At 37.8% G+C, this 23,614-nt stretch overlaps 1 protein-coding gene across 1 annotated transcript in view; it reads right to left on the bottom strand.

The window, feature by feature from the left end:
- Positions 1-674: 674 nt before the first annotated feature.
- LOC109065147 (hepatocyte growth factor receptor-like) overlaps positions 675-23,614 on the bottom strand; it is a 41,260-nt gene continuing 18,320 nt past the window's right edge. The window contains 20 exon segments of the mRNA XM_042715380.1: positions 675-2,412; positions 2,415-2,485; positions 3,925-4,061; positions 4,808-4,973; positions 5,146-5,255; positions 5,433-5,614; positions 6,932-7,012; positions 9,188-9,427; positions 9,821-9,961; positions 10,625-10,781; positions 12,005-12,150; position 13,347; positions 13,568-13,786; positions 17,994-18,093; positions 18,207-18,371; positions 18,913-19,049; positions 19,468-19,569; positions 20,007-20,168; positions 21,305-21,484; positions 21,751-21,885. Coding sequence (XP_042571314.1) covers positions 2,276-2,412; positions 2,415-2,485; positions 3,925-4,061; positions 4,808-4,973; positions 5,146-5,255; positions 5,433-5,614; positions 6,932-7,012; positions 9,188-9,427; positions 9,821-9,961; positions 10,625-10,781; positions 12,005-12,150; position 13,347; positions 13,568-13,786; positions 17,994-18,093; positions 18,207-18,371; positions 18,913-19,049; positions 19,468-19,569; positions 20,007-20,168; positions 21,305-21,484; positions 21,751-21,885 — 2,769 coding nt within the window. The 3' untranslated portion in view covers positions 675-2,275.

Genomic DNA, 23,614 nt, shown 5'->3' with positions numbered 1-23,614 from the left:
AAAAAGTGGTCACAAATTGCTCTCCTGGCCAGCTATTGTTAGAGTTACACACGAATGCTAAAACTCGTCCAGTAGGTGGCGCTCTCTGTCATTTCGACATACGTGAAGACGGGGGAATCAGCGAGGTCACAGGTTTACAGTAGCTCATTTAGTATATATAAATAACAGTGTGTCATATCCTCCTCCACATTAGCTTATGAATGAGTGTTGAGTTATGAGGAGGGATTTAGTATATGTCCTCTAGTTAGCACAGCCAAGTTCAGAATCTAATAAAGCAAGCTATGTGAGGCTACACATGGTTTCTTGCATTGCAGGGCTACTTTTTGAACACATTTAATGCATGTTAACCAAATGCTGTAATACTCATCAACACTTTGCAGACTAGTAAAAAGTGTTAATATATATGAGATAATATTTCATAATATATCATAATATTTCATTCATTTAGCTGCGCTACTCTCTTTCAGACTGGTAGTGTTACCATTCTTTTCAAGAAAAGACCATAAAGGAGGAAATTAAAAAGCCTGTCTAGACGCCAGCGGTTGAGGGTCGAGTCAAGAGCTTTGAGGATAATCAGAAGGTCATGGTCAAAGTTCACACAGAGCCGATGAAATGGAGACTTCAGAGGACAACATTTGCTAGATACAGCACAAAGAAGAAAGTCTACTCATATATTACACACATAACAAAACTTTATTATCATGACTGGAACAACAGAAATATTGTCATTTGTACCATTTCTGAGTTTGATGTCCGTATAGAAATCTCAAGAAGACAGTCCGACAGGCTCACAGAAAAGAACGGTTTTCATAAACGGTGAAACCTAAACCGTAATATAAAACAAACAAGATTCAGCCCGCTTATTGATCATTTGTAACAATAACACTAGAACTTTACTCACATAGGGATAAACTGAAATGTTGATTGACCTCATTTAACTGGTATACCAAACTGTCTAAATTGTACTGTGTTTATAGGCTATATATACACATGTATAACACAGCAAGTAAGACAATAAGGATAGAGAGACAAATTATTTACATCATACAGTAGTCCGTTATGGCAAGTCACATTCATAGTCATCTTCACTACACAGAAACATACATACAGGCCTACACTGATTCTGTGTCTGCTGTTCACAAAGTCTCACACATTCTCTCTCTCTCTAGATTGTATATTTTGTGTGCGCATATGCAGAATTCCATATACAAGCATGTGTATATATAAACATTTGATATTTAATATATATATATATTAATTTTATATTTATATATACACATGATCTATCTATCTATCTATCTATCTATCTATATATATATATAAATATATACTTTTAATAATTAAAATATATATTAAATATAAAAAGCATATATTTATATCGCTATTATAGATATATGCATGTGTACATTTTCACAACTGATTAAGTGCACAAAGAAAATATGTTTTTTCTTTGTGCACTTAATCAGTTGTGAAAATGTGAAAAAGCTGCGCAGATTCAAGGTGGGCCTTGTAGTATGTTTGCTTTGACACTAAACTTAAGCAGATTATATAAAAATATAGAAGAACTATGGAATAAATCTTGACAGTTAGATTGAAATGGCCAGGACAGAAAACAATCATCTGAACATAAGTTAACAAAACAGAATCATTCATATCGGTCTGAATCAGACGACAGGCCTCACAAGAGCATTGACAGATTCAAAGTCCCTCAAAACATCATCAAACATCACGTGAGTCCAGTGTTCTCCTGATAACTCCATTATGCTGCTCTCAGTTCATAGTATGAAGGCATGCACAACGTTTTATTACACTTTTCACAGAAAATAAATTGGTCAACATACGCTCAGGTTGCTTCAGAGAACACAAGTTGAGACATCCTGAAGTCGTTTGAAAGCATCTGCCAAAAGCATAAATGAATCAGATGGTCACAGACTGCAAGAAGAATCAAAATGCAGCCCTACAGATGAAACGTTAATGGGATGCCAACCGTTTTCACAATGGCAGTGGAGTCACAATCTCTGTCCCAGGAGATCAGGACCATCTCGTGCTCGACTGCAGAACCTTAACTCCACAGGTCACGGCTCATCATAATCTATTTACAGCGATTAAGGGAGTGTTCGTGCCTTTTATGTCTTTCACAGTGTCCTTGGGCTGCTTTCCTCCTCCTTTAATGATGAAAGCCACCCCTGGTAGTCAGTCCAGTGACTTTCATGAACAGCAATGGTTTTTTTGTTGTTGTTCTCCTCTCCCTCCCTCTGTCTGGTGTCTTTGTCTCTCAGGTGCAGCAGTCACGGTCGAGGTTACTCTGAGAGGAGATGAGAGAGGGGTAGGGCGTCATCTTATCGATGTTGACGTAGGTGGTGTTAAGGAGGATGTAGTGCTCGCCGCTGAAGCTGGAGAAGATGGTGGAGATCGGGACACTAGCTCTGAGAAGGTGGGCCGGCGCTCGGGTTTGGGGTGCCAGCACTCGATCATCACATTATATCTACAAAAAATAGATAAAAACCTAAATTCATAAATTTTACTTTCTTAATAAAAGTCCTTGGTCTTATTGTGCGAGATTCATCTGCACACATTTATCCAAGCCAAAAAAGCTTTCAAAAGTCATTAATTAATGTTCATGGCACAAACAGAAGCAAAATACTTTAGCATGAAGGGTTCATTTATACAACTAACAAACAACATTAATAATGTTATATCCCACTTTGCACAATCTAATCAAATCCTACTGGATAAAATCAAGCCTGGCCCTGGATTAATTTAAACAGAGTATTGTTTTAATTTAAAAATTAGTTAAATAGTTATTCTTTCATTGTTATATTTAACTAATATTTTAAACATGAATTAAATCGTTTTTAAATGTCTTTATTTGTCCACTTTATTTATTTATTTTTATTTTTGTAAGGTTTACATTTAGTTTTTTTTAATTAAATAAATAAATGAAAATAAATACAACATTGTTCAAAAGTCTCAAGTCAGAGATTTTAAAATATTTTTGAAAGTCTCTTAGGTTCACCAAAGCTGCATTTATTTGAACAAAAATAGAGTAAAAACATTAGTATTGTGAAATATTATTACAATTTAAAGTACCTGTTTTCTTCTTAAATATATTTTTAAAACATAATAAGTACTATTTAAAATGACAGTTTTATTATATTTTGAAATGTAATTTATTTCTGTGATGCAAATCTGAATTTTCATCAGCCATTCAGTCTTTAGTGTCACATGATCCTTCAGAAATCATGCTAATATGCTGAATTGCTGCATAAAGAATAATTTCTTCTTGTTATTAAGTGTTGAAAACAGTTGTTCCGCTTCATAGTTTTGTGGAAAATGTACTTTTTCAACATTAGTAGTGTAGTTTTAAATATTTCTATTTATTTGTCAATTTTGATTCGTTTTGAGCTAAGAATCACAAGTGTCCTACTTCTCCGTTGTCCATCCCAGCTGCTGATGCTTTGCTTTGGCAGACAGCGTTGCCTTGAAATTTATAACCTTCGGTGCAAACTTTCATCTCATTTCAGAACAACATTCCATTGTTTGTCCTGCAATAGTCTGCTGAGCAGAGGCACCAAGACCTGGGAGGACTGGCTCTTTTTGTCATTTTGGGAAGGGAGTGATGACCCACATATCTCTATTCAGAGCCACGGCTGGATATTAGACGGCGGCGTGTGAAGAATGTTTGGAGGTTGACTCATATCATACAGGCAGGGTGGGGAGTCGATGTGTGCCGAGCTCAGGTAGTCATGCAGAGCTGAGCTGGCCAAGAGTTTTGATGAACTACTACTGCTTGACTGAATCTGCGGGTGGTTACAATGGCTCTCTGTGTTACACTCGTGTTGACACACTCACCCTTCAGAGTGCTGTACGTTGGTTATAATGAAGGACCAAGTGTGTGTCATGTGGGTGTGTGTGTGCACTTACAGTGCATCTGGGCAGAACTCTGGCTGTAATAGTCTTCGTCCTTGCAAGAGGAAGACAGTGATGTCGAAGGAGTTCACATCGGAGTAAGGCGGGGCACCCCGGGTCATGAGTTCCCATAGCAACACGCCGAACGACCACTGTGTGAAGATCAAATTCAAAACAATGAGTAATGAGGACAGCAAGTGAACTTTGGTGGCTCTGACACTGTCATTTGTTGGAGGCCAACAAAAAGGGGGAAAAAAAGCACAGGAAAGCTGAAATCATAAATCCATTTAAGGGAACAGTCAGGTCAGTATTTGGGAAATGTTGAGAAACTATTTTCCACATAAGTGGTTACGTGTAGTCATCTATTTCATTTGAAATTCAGGTAGGTTAGAAAACAGGACATGAGTCATGATTCACCTTGAGCTTGACATGTGTGTGCATGAATGAGTCAGTGTGATAGAGAAAAGTTCTGCGCAAATCTTGTCAAAGTGACCCAGAGACCACAAGTTGATTTAAGACTGGATAGCTTTTAAAATATTGCCATCAGAATAAAATACCATAGTAAAACTTCATTGTACTGCAGTAAGCTACATACATAGTCAGCATTTTGGGGGATCATGGGTGCATGCATGGGTGCTTGATTTAGTGCATTTAATGCCCAAAATTGATATTTGAGTTTGATTTGAACATTCAAGCATACTTTTGACACCCAAAAATGTTAGGTTTGATCATTTAAACTGCTTATAATGCTCAAAAATGTTCAGTTTGGTAATTTAAACATCTCACTTTTGAAACATAATGTAATCTTCTAATTATAGGCTGTGAAAACTGATACTTTTTCAAATTAACTACAATTTATGTTAAGGATGCCAATACAAACTGAGATTGAGTTACTTACCACATCAGATTTGGTGGTGAACTTGTGTGTCTGCAGGCTTTCTAATGCCATCCATTTGACGGGCAGCTTGACCCCGTGTTTGTTGTGCACGCTGTAGTATTCTTTATCATAGACGTCTCTGGCCAGGCCAAAATCAGCCACCTTTACCGTGTAGCTCTCATCCAGCCTGAGAGGGATGTTATAAACATATTAGGTTAAAAAGTAATTAATTTAAGAATACAAGCACCCTAATGCAAGTCACATGCCCCTAAAAACATTAAATTACATACTGCACAATGCTGTACATAGTCCTGTGCGATACTTCAAAACACTGTTGGGTAATTTGTTGAAAAACTCACATGCAGTTTCTGGCTGCGAGGTCTCTGTGTACAAACTTCTTGCTGGCGAGATATTCCATTCCTTTAGCCACCTGCAGCCCGAAACCCATCAGGTCCTTCACTGTGGGGTTCTGTGGGAATGAAAACAAGCTCTCCATTTAAAAACAATGACAATAAAAAGCACTTCAACAGGAGGCACTGTCATCTTTTAGATTTCATTGTTATAATCTTTATTATGTTTTTAATATGAAGCTACAGTCTGACACTGAAGTTGTGCTGAAAGACATTTAGATGCTGCCACCACATACATGAGTTTCATCTCTGATGAAGTTACGCAGATCTCCGTGCTTCATGTACGGCAACACGACGAGAGGTGAGCCCTCGCTGGGCAGGCAGATTCCCAGCAGAGAGAGGACATTGGGATGGCTGAAATCTTTCATGATGATGCCCTCCTTCAGAAACTGGGACACCTCCTCTATATCGGTGATTCCTGCCACATAAGTGTACAAAAACAGTCTAACAAGTTCAAAGATTACCATCATGGTTTTTGGTATCACCCCCAGCCTAGATTTACACATGCAAAATGACTCTCGTAAAATCTATCCTGCTATACATTTTCTGAGTTAGCAATAAATCTGCCAAATTGTCAGTGAACCATTCACCACGACTTATAAATTATCCTCAACACTATCAAGTGTTTTATCACAGACGGCCTGATATTTCACCCGGGAGGTTTCAGAACAGAGACTTAATTCGCTGTGACATGACCGCAACGTTGCTAGCAGAGCTCTGAGATTCTGTTGGTCCTCCACCTTAAACTTGTTGGTGGAGCTTTCACATTTTGAGGAGATTAAACAGATGTTTAACCTTTCACTAAGAGAAAGAGAGGTTTATGGGTACACAAAAAAGAAAAGGCCTGTGTGTACATGTCTTACAGTAGACTGATCCTGAGCGATGAGGCATCCTATACTGCTGTCAGAGTAGCTTAGGATACTCAAAAGACCTAAACTGTTCTGGGAACAGCCTTAAAGTAGTCAATCAATTCTTCATTATTTATTGATAACAATTTTATGATTCTTTGTTGTGATTAATATATGAATGCACCAGGGTTATTGTAGTTAACTAAAACCACAAAAACAAATTAATGAAGTAAATGTTAAACAAAATAAAATTGCTTTTTTGAAAATGGAAAATAAATAAAAATAAAAACTAATTTAAAATATTAATAAATGAAAAATTAAATGCACAACAAAAACACCCCTTTGTCAAAAAGTTAAATATGATGTAAAACATGATACATTGAGAGTCTAGTTAAGCAACAGTTCCTGTTGAAAACTGAGACAGAAAAACAAAGCTTGGGTCATAAATCTAAAAGCTCTCAGTGACATGACGTGATTAGAGGCATCTCTAATGCGATATGGCTGCATCCATCATCATCATCTTCATCACAAGGCCCTATTAAAACAGCCTCAACAGTCATACGTCATATCTCAGTAAAGAGATGTCAAACTGGGTTCAGAATGAATTCATAATCTATGGGTGGAATAATTATGCAGACTAGAGGGGATCCTAAATGTATTTTAACATTTTTTCTGTAGGATTTAATAGTTTCAATGATTTTTAGGCGGTTAGGGCCAATCAATACCACGTTATAGTGGGTTTTCCATGTATAAGGGGTGTTAGGCACAATAGAATGCCCAAAACCCTCATGAATATAGTTGAATGTGGCTCATCCAGTCAGATTTTAGAGCTTCAGCTCTCTGTGCTTGCAACTGTACCACCTTAACACTCATGTTGTAAAACTCACGGTTTAAGGACTTGACGGCGCAGTGCTGCTTCTGGCCATCTGGTTCAAGCAGGGTTCCATGGAACACGCAGCCAAAGTGCCCTGGTGCACACAAAGACAGGAAAAGATGAAGAGATTATTTGCACATCAATCTATCACTGTGCTTTATGCATAGCAGGTGCATATCACATCAAGTCCAAAAGCAAGAACAATAGAGTGTGAATATATTGTGGTTGGACTTGATCTGTTGCTCTTAAACTTTCTCTCTCTGAGTCTACTAGTCTCACACAACATTATTTTTTTTTCACAAAAAGTGACATATGAAGTTCATCTAAGTTCAGTTGAGTACCATTTCCCACTACATTTCCTTTTTTTATTTTACATTTTATTTTTTGCACCTTTTATTGATAAAGGGCAAGAGAGGACATGGATATGCATAATAGGATCTGGAAATGTTGCATGCTGATTATACGTTACCATTTAAATGTTATTAAATTGATCAAAGAAATTTATAATAGACTTGCTGTTTTTACTTTCCATTCATCAAAGAACCCTAAAAAAAGTATCAAAGAATTATGTTCAACATTAATAATAAATGATTTTTGATCAGCAGTTCAGCATACTACAACGATTTCTGAAGTGTAAAATGTAGTATTTTATTTACAATATTGCTGTATACAATTTTGATCAAATAAATGAAGCCTTAGTAAGCATAAGAGACTTCTTCCAACGATTTGCACAGCAAAGTTGAATAACTAGTGCTTTATTCAAATCTCTAACCCTAAGTATGAGCTATAATAATAGTGAGAATGTGCAAAACAGACACATAAATGAATAATTGTGAGAAAACTGTGAAATATGAACTCAAACAGGGCGTCTGGAGTGCAGCATGGTGTATAACTGAAAGATTAACCAATTACAAGTGTCTGGGCAGGGTATTCTCTCTAATGAGGGCATGGAGAATAGAGGGCAAGAGAGAGTCGGGGTGTTGTAATAACAGAGCGTGGAGTGCTGTAATCTCTCTCCAGCTCTGCTATCACGTCTTCCCAGATGCAAGCAGAGTCGGATTACCGGCACGGAGCCCTGAGACGGTGCAACAATGAGCCTGGAATTTAACACGGGAACAAATCACCACACATGCCACCCGAGCACCCCAACATACTCACACACATGCACAGACTCTTCCTCTCACTCTATGAATCGCTTTGTGTAACATGCACAAACACAGGCATACACACACATATATATAGTATTATTTTCCAACATTTGTGAGAGAACTGGAGTGGTTTTCACCTGAGCCCCACAGTGAATCTGATACACACATTCACACCCCCACTTCTGTAGTACAATGAGAAGATGTTCACACATTAGTCACCCACTTCTTATAGTACAATGAGAAGACGGGCAATTTAACGTTCAAATGTCCAACCTGCCGGGCTGATTTGTCACCGTTTAACCTGTTAACTTTAACCACGTCTGAAACCGATTCCTTCTGCTAAATCACTCATTTGAGATATTGGATTTCTTGTAATGTAGCTTTTTGGCAAAATCTTCATTGCAAATTAGTTTTTGCAAGATAAAATAACACTACAAATATACTAGATTTATTACAAATAATAACAAACAAGACTGAAAAAGAAAAACAGAAAAACAGACATTAATAAAATACAGCCATACACAAGGCATTTCTTTCTTTGATATAATTTCTTGTTTTAAGGTATCTATTTCTGCATGTTTCGTACCTCATGATAAAACTGCTTCACTGCTTTCTTCCCCTAAGAAATAATAATAATAATAAAGAATTATGCCAAACTACTCAATGAGGTATTAATTAAAAATTAATTAATTTTAAATACCTAAGCATGAGCAATGGTAATAGTGGTGCTTACCAAGATACCCTTAAATCTTTATTTTGCTAAAAGTACACCACCGTTCAACAGTTTGAGTTGAAGTTTTCTTTTTCTTTTTTTTTTTTGGAGAGAAATAAATGAATATTTTTATTTAACATCAATTATTATAAGAAATGTTTTTTGAGCAGCAAATCATCACATTAGAATCATGTGACATTGAAGACTGGAGTAATGACTGATAAGAAAATCAGCTTTGCCGTCACAGGAATAAATAACACTTTAAAATACTGTGTGATATTACTGCAATTTAAAATATGCATTTCCATTGTGAGCATAAGGGACAAAATTCTTCATGACTTGAGCAGTAGCGCTTTTCATCAAACATTCATGACCATCATTTTAACACAGATATTTTGTGTTCTCTCACCTCTCCCAATGATCTCATTCACATGTAAGAGCAGGTCTTCCCGGGCGATGACCACATGCTGCACTTCAGTTCCACAGCAGCTGGCGTGGAGGCTGCTCAGATCTATGGGTGCATTAGAAGGCAACAGTGGAGATGCCAGGTCCCCTTCCATCGGCCCAAGCATAGGGGACAGATCCACATGGGCATGGGCGTAGAGATGAGGCCGGCAGGACTCAGCCTGTGACAGAGGCAAGTTTTGGTCTGCAAAGCAATGGGGTAGAGAGGTCAAAAGTCAATGACTTGTTCTCTGAGGCCTGGGGTCACCTGAACAAAGCAGGGAAAGTCTGGGAGGCAGATTCATTACACCAACTACAAAGAGCTGAGGAAATTCTAAACCCGGCTCTACAGATGAGAGGGGATTTTTTCGTCTTTTCAGAAATGTCTTCAGATAGAGAGAGCGGAGGGTAAGGTCAGAAAGCGTATGTGTTTGGAAAAATGGAAAAAAAGTTGCCTGTCAGCAATGATCTAAGACCAGTCTTCCCAATCCAGAGCCATAAAGAGAAAAACATTAAAGGCTGGTCTGAGATCAGCAGAGAAGGCAAACCTCCCCCAGGGTGTGTTTTGAGCGAGAGGACGCGCCGCGTGAGAACATACCCTCAAGCAAAGTGGTTCTATAGTCCACCGACTCGTGAGAGACCCTTTCATTAGTCGGGCTGACACTCCTCGCGTTTGCCAACATGTCCAAGTGCGGAATGTGAGCCCGGCCGTCATACCAAACCATAGCCTTAGCTAAATCTACAACCAGAGAGAGACAGAGGGTGAGAGAGAGACCAAGGACAGGTGAGAGAAAAAAAGGGACAGATCGCTCCACCATGGACTTCAGCAGTGTCAACTCCCACAAACAACCCAGAAACAGCTCTCTTTCTTTATCTTATGCTCTCATTCCATTCAAATTCATTTCAAATAACCATCACCAAGTCTCTGGTAATGAGAGCAGCTGGAATCCCTACAGACCTCTGACATAAAAGCAAGCTATGCTATTACTGCAAAAAAATCTTTTTCCTAATCGTATTTTTTAGTTCTAACAAGTTCTAAAACAAGATGTTTTAAGCATAAGCCTCACTAGTTTTTGTTAGATTTATGCACAAAATTTTCAAGCAAATTTATCTACTTTTATTTTTCATGTTCAGAATTTCTTTCTGGAAAACAAGACAAAAATACGTGTTTTTTGTTTTTTTGTTTTTTTTTAGTTTTTTTGAAGGGCAGACATCTAAAACTGATTTAAATCAAAGTTTTCCAGTATGGAATTTTTTTATGTAAATTCTCTTCTCATACAAATGATGTAAAACGTGTGCAAAGGGTCACAATTTTAACTTGAAAAGATGACTGCTGTTAGCCTATATCAAACACTCATACATTCAAGGCTGCAATTGAATATGAAAATGCAAAGACACGTACCATCAGTATGCTTCTTCCTTTTGATCCAAAAAAAGACTGCGAGCAGGAGCAGTAGAAGGATGGACACACACACTACTCCTGTGATCAGTATCCTGTAGTCCTGGTCTTGAGCCAACAGCACACGACCTAGGATCACAGATGATGTGGCCTGCTTCCACTACAATGGATAATCAAATGACTTAATGTTATTTCCAATAAAAATCAGTGACCAGATAGATATCAGCATCCAATTTTGCTATTATATAATATTTTTACATTTTATTTTATATAATTATTTTGGGAGGATATTAAAACATATCATAAAGATATTACAGTATATATAAAATAAATAAAACATTTAATTAAAAAAATTACCTCAAATTATTTTCAGTAAATACCAGTGACCATATAGTATCAAATTTTGTAATTATATAGATATCTTAACATAATTATTTTGGCAGGATTGTAAGCATAACATAAAGATAAATATTTTAAATAATGCATAAATTATACCTCTTTTAGTCGATTTTTTTTAGCATCTGTCTGATTAATTGGCAAAAGTTTTAGCCGAATATTAGAAGAAAATATTATCACAGATAAAGACAAGCACACATATTCAAAACTACAACCAGGGAATCTCCATGCCATCACATCTGCGGCACATTTGCTTCAGATTTCATACGCGGCGAAGTGTTTACATTTGAACCTCCAACATCACAACAATCCATCTAGAAACATCCTCAGGGAGCGTTTACGCTCAGAGAGAGGGCTTCACTGGTCATAAAGCAGCATGGCAAAATAAAACACACACATCCACTGCAGGCAGGAGGGGAAATTGGATCAGAGATAGAGCCTCTCTTATGTAGCGCAGTATTATTGAGTTTGGGCAGAGATGAGTTTTACCGCACCGTATTGTGATGGGGTCAGATTAGAGCATCGTGTCACACGCACCCCGTCCATCTCTCCCCGACAGATAAGCACTTTCTGCTGAGGCCAACATTTCCTTAATCTTTGCACCAATCATATCAGACTGTCTGGGGCCAGAATGGGGGGCAGAAATGTTTTTTTTTTTTTTTAATGTTCTTGTTGAGCTAATAGTGACCAGAAAGGAAATACTAGGAAGGCATCTTATCAGGTGGAGTCTGATATAAAAAAATTACAATATGAACACCTTTGAGGAAATTAAACTTATCCTCATTTCCAAGAGAGATATGCCTTCAGGAGCTAATCTGGAAGGCAACCCAGAGGCCTTTGCTAAGATCAGAAATAGCTTATGTTTGGTACTCTGAGTAGCTGCTGGAACAAGCAGGGCAGAGCTGGCTGGCTGACGAGTGGCTCTTATGGAGGCCGGTCTGGACTGGAGTGGTCTGCAGTGGAAGAGAGAATGAAAGAGTCTTGTACCTCCACCTCCAGCTCTTTGGCGGCGGACTGGAGCTCCATGGGTACGATGCATTCGAGCGTGTTGCCCACCAAAGTGACGCTCTCACAGGTCCGGTTCGAGACTCTCAGCACCTCGCCTTTCACCGCCTCCTGATTCACAGGGGGGACTCAGGAGGAAAATAAGAGAAACAGAAAGGTTAGATGAAAGAAAAAAAATCTTGGGCTGTGTTTAAATTGGCCCATGGCTGAGTGTGTATATGGGGCGTATAGATGTGCAGTGTCTACCCCTCTAAAACCAGCCAGCTCTGGTGTTACCGAGCAGAGCAGAAGGCAATAAAGACAGTGACCGCATTCCCCACATGACAGCCTGGGCTTTACAGATGGACAACACTCCACTCCTGCACCTGTTATCATACAGCACCGGCCAGCCTGAGATCCGATGCGAAAGAGACACACATACACTTACACTTAAGACCCAGCTCCCTGAGGAGATCATAGCCATTCACAAAAAGCAAATGATCACTGCTTAAAAATGTGGGGTTTGTTTTAGATAATCAGCAACCACCAGAATTGCGATATATAAAGTGGGCATGACACATTAAGACACGTTTAAAAAGCAGTGATAGTCTCCAGAAAAAAATTATTGCAATTAGTCAGACCATAAGTAAACCTGAAATGAGCAAGTCATCAACTTTTCACTTATAAAATTATAAAAAACATATATATATAGGATATATAGATATATATATCTATATATATATATAATTATATATATATATATATATATATATATATATATATATATATATATAATTTCTAATTTTAAATAATAATAAAAAAAACACTTACTTAAAAAAATTACCACATAAAGAGCAATCTCTCTGCTGGCACCAGTAACATTCACAATCTCTAACATTTTGATATACCCCTTGAGCATCAGCAGTGCTGCCAAGTGCAATTTTATTTCCCTAAAGAAGGCCTCAAGTATCAAGCTGCAAAATCTAAACAAACAGACTGCATGGGAATGAAAATACATGATCTGAGTGATAGGACGTATAATGACAATTAAGCTAAACTGAGCCTGCTGTTGTGCCTATTATTGAATATAGTGGCTTTAAATGAGACTGAGCTGTACACAACGCTTAGTGTGTCTGTGTGTGTGTATCTGGGTCCCGAGAGGGGTAAGGAATGATTTGATGCTGAGGTCTCGCATGGGAAGAAAAAGTAGAATCTCACGCGACCCCTCTCACCCCTCCCCTTCACAACAGCTGCGTTTGACTATTGAGTGGCGGTTTCAGGGAAAAAAAGTCTACACTTATATTTCATTGTTAAAAATGAAGTTTTTTTTCTCTCACCAGCCTACCCTCACCAGTGTAAAGGATCTCACCATCAATGTGTCAGAGGCTATAACCTTTAGGGGACGAGAAACAATGTGAAAGATGGAGGTGCCCGATGGAAAACAAAACTAAACTTCCTGTTTTGTTTTAGTATCGTTTCCTTCCAAATCAGTGACGCAATAGGGTTCACTCTGCGTGTGCATGTTTGTCTGAGATCAAGTACTTCCCTGTGGAGCATCAGTCTCACCTTAATCTCCAGAATGCTCTTGTTGCCTCTTGGTGTAACTGTAGGCTTCTGAAACTCCTCGAACTTGGGGTCTTCAACATACAGTAGGTCATACTGATCGGTGGAGAAACCATCTAACACAAAGGTCATTTTTGTGGCAACTGGAGGCTGAACATTGAGGCCTTTCAGGGAGGGTGTGATACAAAGGATATTTCGCTTATCCTCATCATGACTGCAGGTCTAGGCACAGAAAAAGACAAACAAAAATATTAGCCATCTCTCTCATTACAAATGTGCCAAGTTAGTGCTGAGGCATGTTAGATTCTTTTGTGTGGCCAAATCAGTTTATCTTTTGTTTGTTTGGGAGCAAAGCATCTTCATATGTAAGATTTACACAAGGCTTTAGTGTTTAACCAGGGGCCAAGTTTCAGGAGTGATTACATGACTGAGCATACTTAAGTTCAGATTTCAGAGGCTTTCTAGAAAACATCCAGCAAATTTTAAACATTTACATTACAGTTACATTTATGCATTTGGCAAATGCTAATATGTTGTATATTCTGTGTTTCAGGTAGAATGGATCTCTGTCAAAGTATGCAATCGTGCATAATTCGAGTATTGTCCATACATTTTTTTATAAAGAAATTATGAAAAATGGCAGCTTTTGAATACCTTAAAAACGTCTTTTGAATTGAAATGTGAAGCAATAAAAAATTGCATCATACAAAATCACGCACTATTACATACACTACTATACAAAAGGTAGGGAGTTAGTACGATTTTGTAGGTTTTGAAAGAACGTCTCTTTTACTCAATGCATTTATTTGATCAAAAATCCAATAAAAACAGTAATACTTTGCAATATTTTACAATTTAAAAATATAGCTCGTTTCTATGTTAATATATTGTAAAAAAAATGTAATATATTCTCTGTGTGGCAAAGCGGAATTTTCAGTATCATCTACTCCAGTCTTCAGTGTCAATGATCCTTCAGAAATCATTTCTAATATGCTGATTTGCTGGCTCACTAAACATTTCTTTACAATTATGAATGCTGAAAAAACAGTTGTGCAGCTTACTATTGTGTTGAAACGGTAAATTAAAAAATGTAAATCTTTTGTAACATTATACATGACATTACTGTCGCTTTTTGATCAATTTAATGTGCACTTGCTGAAAAAAGAAAGTATTAATTTCTGGAAAAATATTAAATCATATAGACCCCAAACCTTTAAATGGTGTATATACCCGGTTTTCAAACCAGATGTCAGATCAATCATCTGGCATAGCATACATCAGAATCTTTAAAGGCCAGTGGACAAGGAACCTTTTGTGAGATTGAAGACCCTGACTCAATGCAATTATGCATGAGTTACTACTCGAAGACTTCACATGCCAGCTGTGCCTTCAGCCCTGCCCGGTCTGGCCACACACCATTTTCATTCCCTATTATAACACCACAACTACCCCTTTGACAGCATGCCTGTCATTACATCACCACAGCTGTTTAATAGCTGTCCTCAAGTGAAACGTTCCACTTGCATAACAGCATAACCCTAGTGCAAGAGACAGATACTCAAATTGGCTCAATGCATTATTTTATGAACATAAGGCATCTGAGTCGCTCTGCTCCAAGTCTTCTATCCAGCAAACACGGGTCTCCCTCTGCACACTTGGCAGGGTGTTAACAACGTTCTAGAGTCTAAAAACAAGTCATTCTGATTCTTCACCATAAGTGTTGTTTGTCAGAGTTAGTAAAGGCCACAGTGAAATATTGTTCAATCTTCATAAAAAGCCCCATTGATATTTGAAGAAATGCCATGATCTGGGAGCTCGGCATAAAAATCTGATGGCTCTGAAACAAATTTAGAGAAAATGAATGAAGATAAATAAATTTTTAACCAAAAACTGATTGGCTTTACTCAACTGTTCACTATTTAGGGCAATATTTCCCTTTTCGCTCATGCACTGTGTTGCGCAATATCCCAGATGGAAAACAAAAATACAGCTCCTAAGAATCATCACAGCAAACGCGCAAACTATGGAAAAAGTCCATGCAAATGAACACCACATCTGTATATTTGAATAGCCACAACGTCTAATTGTTTAGAATGGATCAAGTATCTCAAACGGCTTAAGGTGGTTGGGCTTGGAATAACAGCTGCTAAAGAAAGCAGCCAAAGGATGATGGGAGACACTGAAAAGCTTCAAAAGCGCGTGTCGGTGTTTGGGGAAAGATATTCTCACTGGGAGATAAAGTTATGTTTTTTTTTTGCAGGATTGAATGGTAAAACTCTTTTATAGGTGTTTTAGCTCTGATATAACTGTCTTTGGTGGTTCCTTTCAATGTGAACTTAAAGATAAGAAAGGAAAAAAGGAACTTTTTCGGACATTGGATATTATGAGGCAAAATGGAGTAAGGTGTAAGGTGGAATAAGAACAAACTGAGAAAAACAAAACCATATTTTGCATTGCGGATTGATATGGAACTAAAATGAAAATGACCCCCTCTGAATCCCAAAAACAGGTGTTGATCTTGCTAGAAACCCCGGTGTGGTGTCTGGAGCATGTTAGAGTCCTGTTAACACCCCTCACTTCCCATAGGCATGTCTAGGACAAAGTAGAAAACTTGAACATGACCTTTGGTTAGAAACATCTAGAAATCTTGGCCAATGAAGAGATGCCATAGCCCTAAACAAATAAAACCCTCTCTCAGGTGTCGCTCCTTTATTGTGGACATTGCCAATCGCCAACGACAAGCTGCAGCCTGTAAAAATGCTTTTTTCATGTTGGTCGGGAAAAAAGGCGAAGAGAGTGGCTGATCCCCAGATTTAGCTGAGATTCTAAGATGTAGATATTCAAGAACCGCTCTGAGATTTCATTCATTTTTCCCGAGCCACCACAATTTGCCTTGGTTCTTAATGCTCCTTCATTTGGCCTGCAGAGCTGGATTGCAAAAAGAAGAATGAAATGAAACTGAAGGAAGGATTCACAGTGCTCTCGAGAAATTGAGATCAGTGTCCGCCTTTCTTCGTTCAGGTCTGTCAGCAGCTAGACGGTGAATGCAACCCACAAGAAACTGAGCTACTGACCGCGTTTCTGTTTCGGCCCAGCGTTGATCGAACTTCAGCGTAACAGATGACAGCTCAACTAGGATTACACAGCTGTAGTCAGTGTTACTGAGAAAAAAGCTGACAGAAGATAGGAAGTATTCCTCCACGGTGCTCCCCAATAAAAGTGAGAGGGAAAAAACAATAAACCTCTTATGCTTTACAAATTAGGACAAAAAATATTGCCCCAACCCCCACTGTTTATAAAGTAGAATTTACAGGCTGACAGCTGCAGGGACCATCTTAAATCATTTGAAAGGATAGAATGCTTTTCATGCAGTCTCTGCTCATTTTGTGTTCTGGATGCCTTACTAAGAACAAAAGGCAGAAATATTTCTCTTTCAAAAGCTCAAAATCATTGACAAACTCAATGTGCATTGTTTAAAATGGCACTACCTACTTGGTATTAAAGGTATAGTTCACTTTCATTTGCTGATCCTCCTCACTTACTTTCACAGTATGGAAAAAAAAATCAATGGGACCCAGCAACTGAAGGTGAACTATCCCCTTTAAGTAAAGTATCTTTGATTTGAGATAAATCAGTGAGATATTTACTGTATGTACTCTGATGTTTGAGGAAGGAAACTGTGAGAGTGACTGGAAATGAAGAGACACAATCAAAATTAAGATGTGTGTAAGCACGAACCCGTTTTTGGACTATGACGGGACTTGTATGCTTAAGATTAGATAGCATTGTTCGCACGCACTGTACCACTGCATGACCACACTCCACCCCCACAGAAATCAGATAAGGGGAACTGTGTGTAAATGAGTATGTGTCTTGGTCCATTGAGAGAGGAGCAGTTCAAGTCAACCCACAGCTCTCAGGAGATAGGTGTGGAAGTGTTTCCAAATGGATGAAGGAAAACTTGGATAGGCGAAAAAAATGAGATACATTACAATTTAAAAAACTCTAGAAATGAAAGTGGTTGCCAAATAGATGAAAGAACACTTAGAGTGAAAATTGAGATGCATTATAAAAAAACTAAACTAATAAAAATTGCAATTAATTTAGACTATTACATTTTTTTCAAGTGAATGAAGAAACTCGGATAGATGAAAAATAACACACATTACATAAAATAAATGACATTTAAAATCTCTACAAATTACAGGAAAAAATGTTGAAGAGTTGGAAATATATATATTACATACATATAGAGAACATTGTGTGTGATTTTTCCATTTCCTCTTCACAACTGCAATTGTGAAACATTGCTTCCTTTATTTCTCATATCTGCTTTTGTGTTTAGTGGGTTAATGATAATAGCATGCCTGTGACATGGTAGGGGAGGTATTTGATGTGTCGACACTCTGTGTAGGCCATCTAGACTCACCACTTGGAAGAGTTTGCCCTCTGTGGCGGCAGTGAGAACCATCTGAGGTTGAAGGGCTGAATGGAGGTAGAAACCATTCACTGTCACTGTGCTTCCTCCACTGTGGACACACATGCAAAAAGCAGAAAAGCTTGCTGTTAAATCCAAAATTGTTCACTCTTCCATTTTAACCCCTACAATGTACTGTAGCTAAATGTCTGCTGCAGGACTGACCTGATAAACGAATGCTTGGGCTGGATGCTAGCAATATGTGGGTTCTTGTTGTAGGTGTAGCTGACAGGAGCTTCACGAATCACTCCATCAATGTGCAGCTGTACCTTGTGTTGGGATGGTGATGGCTGAGGTGGTGTCCGACATGTCAACATCGTGGCTGAAATACTGCAGAAAGGCACACAGAAATCACACACATAGAAAATGTTTTAAATAGATATATATGCGTGACAGTGGTGAATGGCTCGTGAACAAATCTCTCTTTTTTACTTCCATTAATTAGAAAAATGGCTATGAGGCTTAAACATTTTCTGACTTTTAGTAGATTTGTAAAGAAAAACAAATTGCATGTATTTTATTTAAAACTACAAATTAAATGTATGTGTTTTTTAAATGAATGAATAAACTTGTACAGATGAAAAAAATTAATACATTACATTTAATTAATATATATATTTTAAATTAATTCATTGTAAAACTACAAATTAGAGAAGAAAAATATATATAAAATTTTAATTAATTTCAAAACTCTACAAATGAAAGAAAAACAGTTGAAGTGGACGGAGAAACTTGGACAGATGAAAACTGAGACAACACATATATAGACACAAATGTAAATGAAATTCATTTAAAAGCAAAGAAAATTGAAGAGTTTTAAAATTAAATAATTTGGAAGAAACTCTTAATAGATTTTGTAGACATGCCAAACCTCTGCACCACACAGGTAGCGTTGCCCATGGTAACCAGTTGCATATTTCCACTATCCAGGAATGAACCCATGATAGTGAGCATCGTTCCGCCAGACTTAGGTCCAAACTCTGGGAAGATCTCTGTGATAACTGGGTTCTAAAACAGATAAAATTTTGTGTTAGTGAAGTAAAACAGTACTACACGTTAAATCTTTGCCAGTAGTTACATGCATCACATTTGAATGGATTATTTTTTTTTGCATCATGCTATGTAGCCCCAACCAGAGTTGAGATCTCATTGGCCCAAAATCCTGCTAGAAAGTCCACATATCTATATAGTACATATTACACAAACATGCTATTTAGTTGATATTTTGTGACTTTATGGCAGAATTTCGCTTACAGTACAGATAGAAAATGCACTTGGCGGCTAGTTAGGACACTGTGGAACTCTAACCCAACTCCAAATAATTGGGAAAAAAGAATATAATAACATCCTTGTGCTCTATAAGTCAAAAATACATTACTTGAATGTGTGTTGAAACACTTATATGGTGATTTGTGAGGATTCTTACCACAAATGAGAAACCGTCTTTCTGGGCCTGTTCCTTGCCACTGTGCACCCTGACCACAGAGTCAGTGCTGGATGCGTTCACATGATCTAGTCCGCAGACCAACCTGACATACAACACAAAGACATAAACATCTCCCGCCACAAAAACAGCAAACAAGATGTGGTTGTAAATCAGTGGAGTAAGCAGGCTATTAGTCTACGCTAATTTAATGATAACAGTACTACTCGGCAGAAACTACACAGGAGCTATTCTTCGAGGGAATTTCTCCATTCCTCTCACAATAGGAGGGCTGTAGGGTGGTATGTCCGGGGGCACAAAAGCTCATGAGTTTTGGGTCTTAATGGTATGAAAGTTTGACATGGAAGGCGAGATGCACAATAGTGCACTTTTGCAGACCAATCTAATGTTCTGTAGGGTTGCAACTCGAGCACTATGTTGAGAATGTGACCTAGCGTGTTTCTGAAGTTGTATTTACATGGAGTGCAAGAGGATTTGCTTACATTCGAGTAGAAGGTTTATCTATTTCTATATCAACTTACCCGATTATTGCTACTGTCTTTCCTTTCCAATTTACACTTTGTTCCAGCAACCACCACATCAATGAGCTTGGTATCAAAGCGATCTTTCTTACTGAAACCAAAGTTTTTGCCACAGATTGTCACGTTGGTGTGGCCTCCGAGTGGAGCAGAGGAAGGAGAAATCTAGAAAAAGAAAGAAGAAGCTGTGAGGTCAAACTGTGGCAGTATTTTTCTTGTCTAAACCTCCTGCTGTGTTTCTTTATGCCAAGAATTTTCTCTGCTCATGAGGTTGGTAACCACCGACAATAATTTGTTTTGGTCGTATGGACACTCTGAAGGCATGGGGTCTTCCAGTAAATGGTGACAGAGACCAAAAACTGAGAACAAAGCAACCTTCCTGTTCCTTTGTGCTTTAGTCTCTCGATTTAAAAGTGCCCTTTAAGTTGAGCCACCAGCTGAGTACCTTAAAGGTGAAATGTGTCATTTTTTCAGTGGTAAAATACTTCACAATTGCCAGCTTAAAATGCTCATACAACTGTAAGTAAGCTGTTTGTAGGTTAATAAAAATAATGATAAAACAAAATAAATATATTTATTTATATATTCATATAAATATGTATTTATTTACTTAAGTAAATAAATAAATGTATTTGTTTTAATGAAAGTAAACAAAGAAATAAAGTAAATAAGTACATGTATTTATTTACTTGTAAAGTAAATTAAAAGTTAATAATTTTATTAAATAAGCAAATTTGTTTACAAATTTGTTGCTCAAGGGCACCTTAGTCGTGGTATTGCTGGCCCGGGGCCTCGAACCCACAACCTTAGGGTTAGGAGTCAAACTCTCTAACCACTAGGCCATGACTTCCATGTGGTTTCTGAGTGTCCTGTTTCTGAGATGTTAGTTCTTTATTGATAAGCAGATGGTGTTGCTTTGAAAACATGGAGGACAAGGCCTCATTTAGGCTCAGAGTTAATAATTACGTGTTCAGAGCACCACTTATCATAAACAAAGAGATCTTACACAAATACAAATATAGTTCTGGCTGCTCTGCAGCAATGCATGGATTTAGAGAAGGCACAGAAGGGCAAACGAATCCTTTCTGATATTTAGAATCAATTTACGTCTTTAAAAGAAACCAAGAGGTCCTTGAAATCCTTGCTTATCCCTGAAAATACAGCAAAATAAGCAAAATCAATGAAGGTCAGAGTTTCGTATGTGCTCTCTGTACTTAGAAAGCACTTATTCTATTAGCTATGTGCTATTAGCTGCTTTAAAAACCATGGTAATGTTGTTTGTGATGGGCCGGGGTAGTTACCGTGGTTATGAGGAGGGGGCAGGAGTCCTGGATCCAATGGGAGGGGGAGCACTGAGGAGCTCTCGTGCAGCGATTGCTGGTCTTGCACCATCCGCAGCCCATGAAGGCAGGAGCCAAAAGACAGGAGCTACAAGTCCACAACTGTTCACATCCAGGGCCTATCAGAGGAACCTTAGAGACCTGAGGAACATGATATTACATTTTAAATTACATTTATTAATTTAGCAGATGATTTTATGCAAAGCAACATGTTGACAACATTTTTCAGAGGAGGTGACTTACTGAGGCCTCTTTGTTTCTCTATTGCAGTCATACCCTGTTTACTATATCAGTTAGCCTTAAATCACCAGTGTGTTTGCCATCTATTCACTGTAATGTAAGTGATTTTCCTGAAAATGTTTGACCCCTTTCCCAAAGCCACTTTTAAGATTGGCCGCGTCGCTCACCTTGTTTCCTGTTACCAACAATAAGGAGCCGTCATGACGCTGTGGAGACAGTAGGGCCATCTCGGAAGACACAGGGAAAGTGTCCAAGCGGAAATCCACATGCGGCTCCGTCTTGCCAAAGCGGGAAACCACCACCTGTGGAGGATGCCAGCAAAAATGGTTGGCCTCTCACATCAAAAGCCTAAACGGTAAATGCAGGACCTTAATAGAGAATGTGCATGGTTACAAAAAGACTTCAACAGCATGTTTATCGTTTACTGGAATAAGCCTGCATTCCACATTGGTGATTAAATGCTGCTATTGAATGATTTAAACCTTGTGGTTCTGGTGTAAGCTATTTATAGAGAACAAAATTTGGATCAGGTCAACAGTAGGTCACATGACATTGGTCTAATTTTTCATAAAGTTTTTTTTCCATAAAAAGGAGTCCTATTTAAGAACCATTAAGATATTATGCAGTATGACCTTATTTTCATGAAAAAAAAGAAGATATTTTACCTATGAATCCAGTAATGGATTTTATTTTGCAAAAATTAAATAAAATATAAAATTAAAATTAAATATTAAAAAATAAATAAAAATGGGGAAATATGACCTACATAACTGATTCACCAACATAATGCTGCCACCACTTACAAACCCTGAGCTTGACCATTAAGATATTTGTCAGTGTGACCTTATTTTCATAACAGTTAAGGGTATTTTGCTCCCAAACAAAGTAATAGAAATCTTCTCATAATTATTATTTTTTTTAAATAAAATAAAATAACTTTGATGATTTTGGGGTGAAATACCACTTCCAAAAATGTGAGATTATATTCATGAAAAACAAACATTCTGCATGAGCTGGAGTTTATGCAAACCCATTATTTTTTCCTTCTAGGTTATAAAACATTAAATTACAGATCATGTCTGGAACTTTCCTTGGGAAAGAGGAAGCATCAAAGGAGGTGCAATTCAGAGGCAGTCTTTGTAAGGGGACAGCCTCTGCTTTGCTATGGATACTGTAATAACCAGTGTCTCTGCCTTTCAGGGTAAAAGTTGACAGATTGAACAGCGATGACTGCGGTTGACGTCAGGGAGTGGGAACAGACAAAAGCGTAGGCCCGCAGGCAAGTGCAGACGTAAAGATCTCTGTCTTTCTGGCATGTTGAGAGGTGTCAGAACAGTAGCTCCATCCACACACCTGGACTAACATTTATCATGGTTACATTGCAATTACAGGCCTCTAAGACAGCCTGCATCTGAATAGTGCTTGTGCTCCATTAGCGATCAGTGGATCACATCATTAATAGCCCTGGGCTTTGAGCGTGGGGCATCTGGTGGTTGAGAGTATGCCATTACTGTGGTTATAGTGATTTTAGGATGGTGTGCATGACATATCTCCATCTCACTCAATATAGTGCACTAATGTGACTCCTTCTGTGGTCTGTTTTAAAAGCCCAATCTTTAGTAACATATCAGATCGGACTGTAAAAAGTGACAATGTTCAGTTGTTACCTTAAGGAGCTATTTCTTTCAGGAGTTATTTCTTTTTTATCTTTCACTGAAGCAATACAATGTAGTCAGAGCAATTAACAACAATGTTTTATTACATGAATAAAAGAATTAGATTCAGCCACATACAGCATTTATCTTCATACTTATTTTTTTTGCATTACCTGACAATTTAGTCCATGCAAGCTCTGCAAGTACAGATTTACAGGAACACAAGTTTTCAAAACCTCCTAGTGTGGAAGGGAAATTCCTCTTGTCACATATATATTTTACAGACATTAAAACATAGTCTGCTATATATATATAATACTTACTTTAATTTTATATTGTAATAGCAATTTCTGTTATATAAAATAAAACAATTAAA

This window comes from Cyprinus carpio, chromosome A25, assembly GCF_018340385.1.
Source record: "Cyprinus carpio isolate SPL01 chromosome A25, ASM1834038v1, whole genome shotgun sequence".
Taxonomy (NCBI): Eukaryota; Metazoa; Chordata; class Actinopteri; order Cypriniformes; family Cyprinidae; genus Cyprinus; species Cyprinus carpio.
This window is presented reverse-complemented; position numbering and strand designations above follow the sequence as displayed.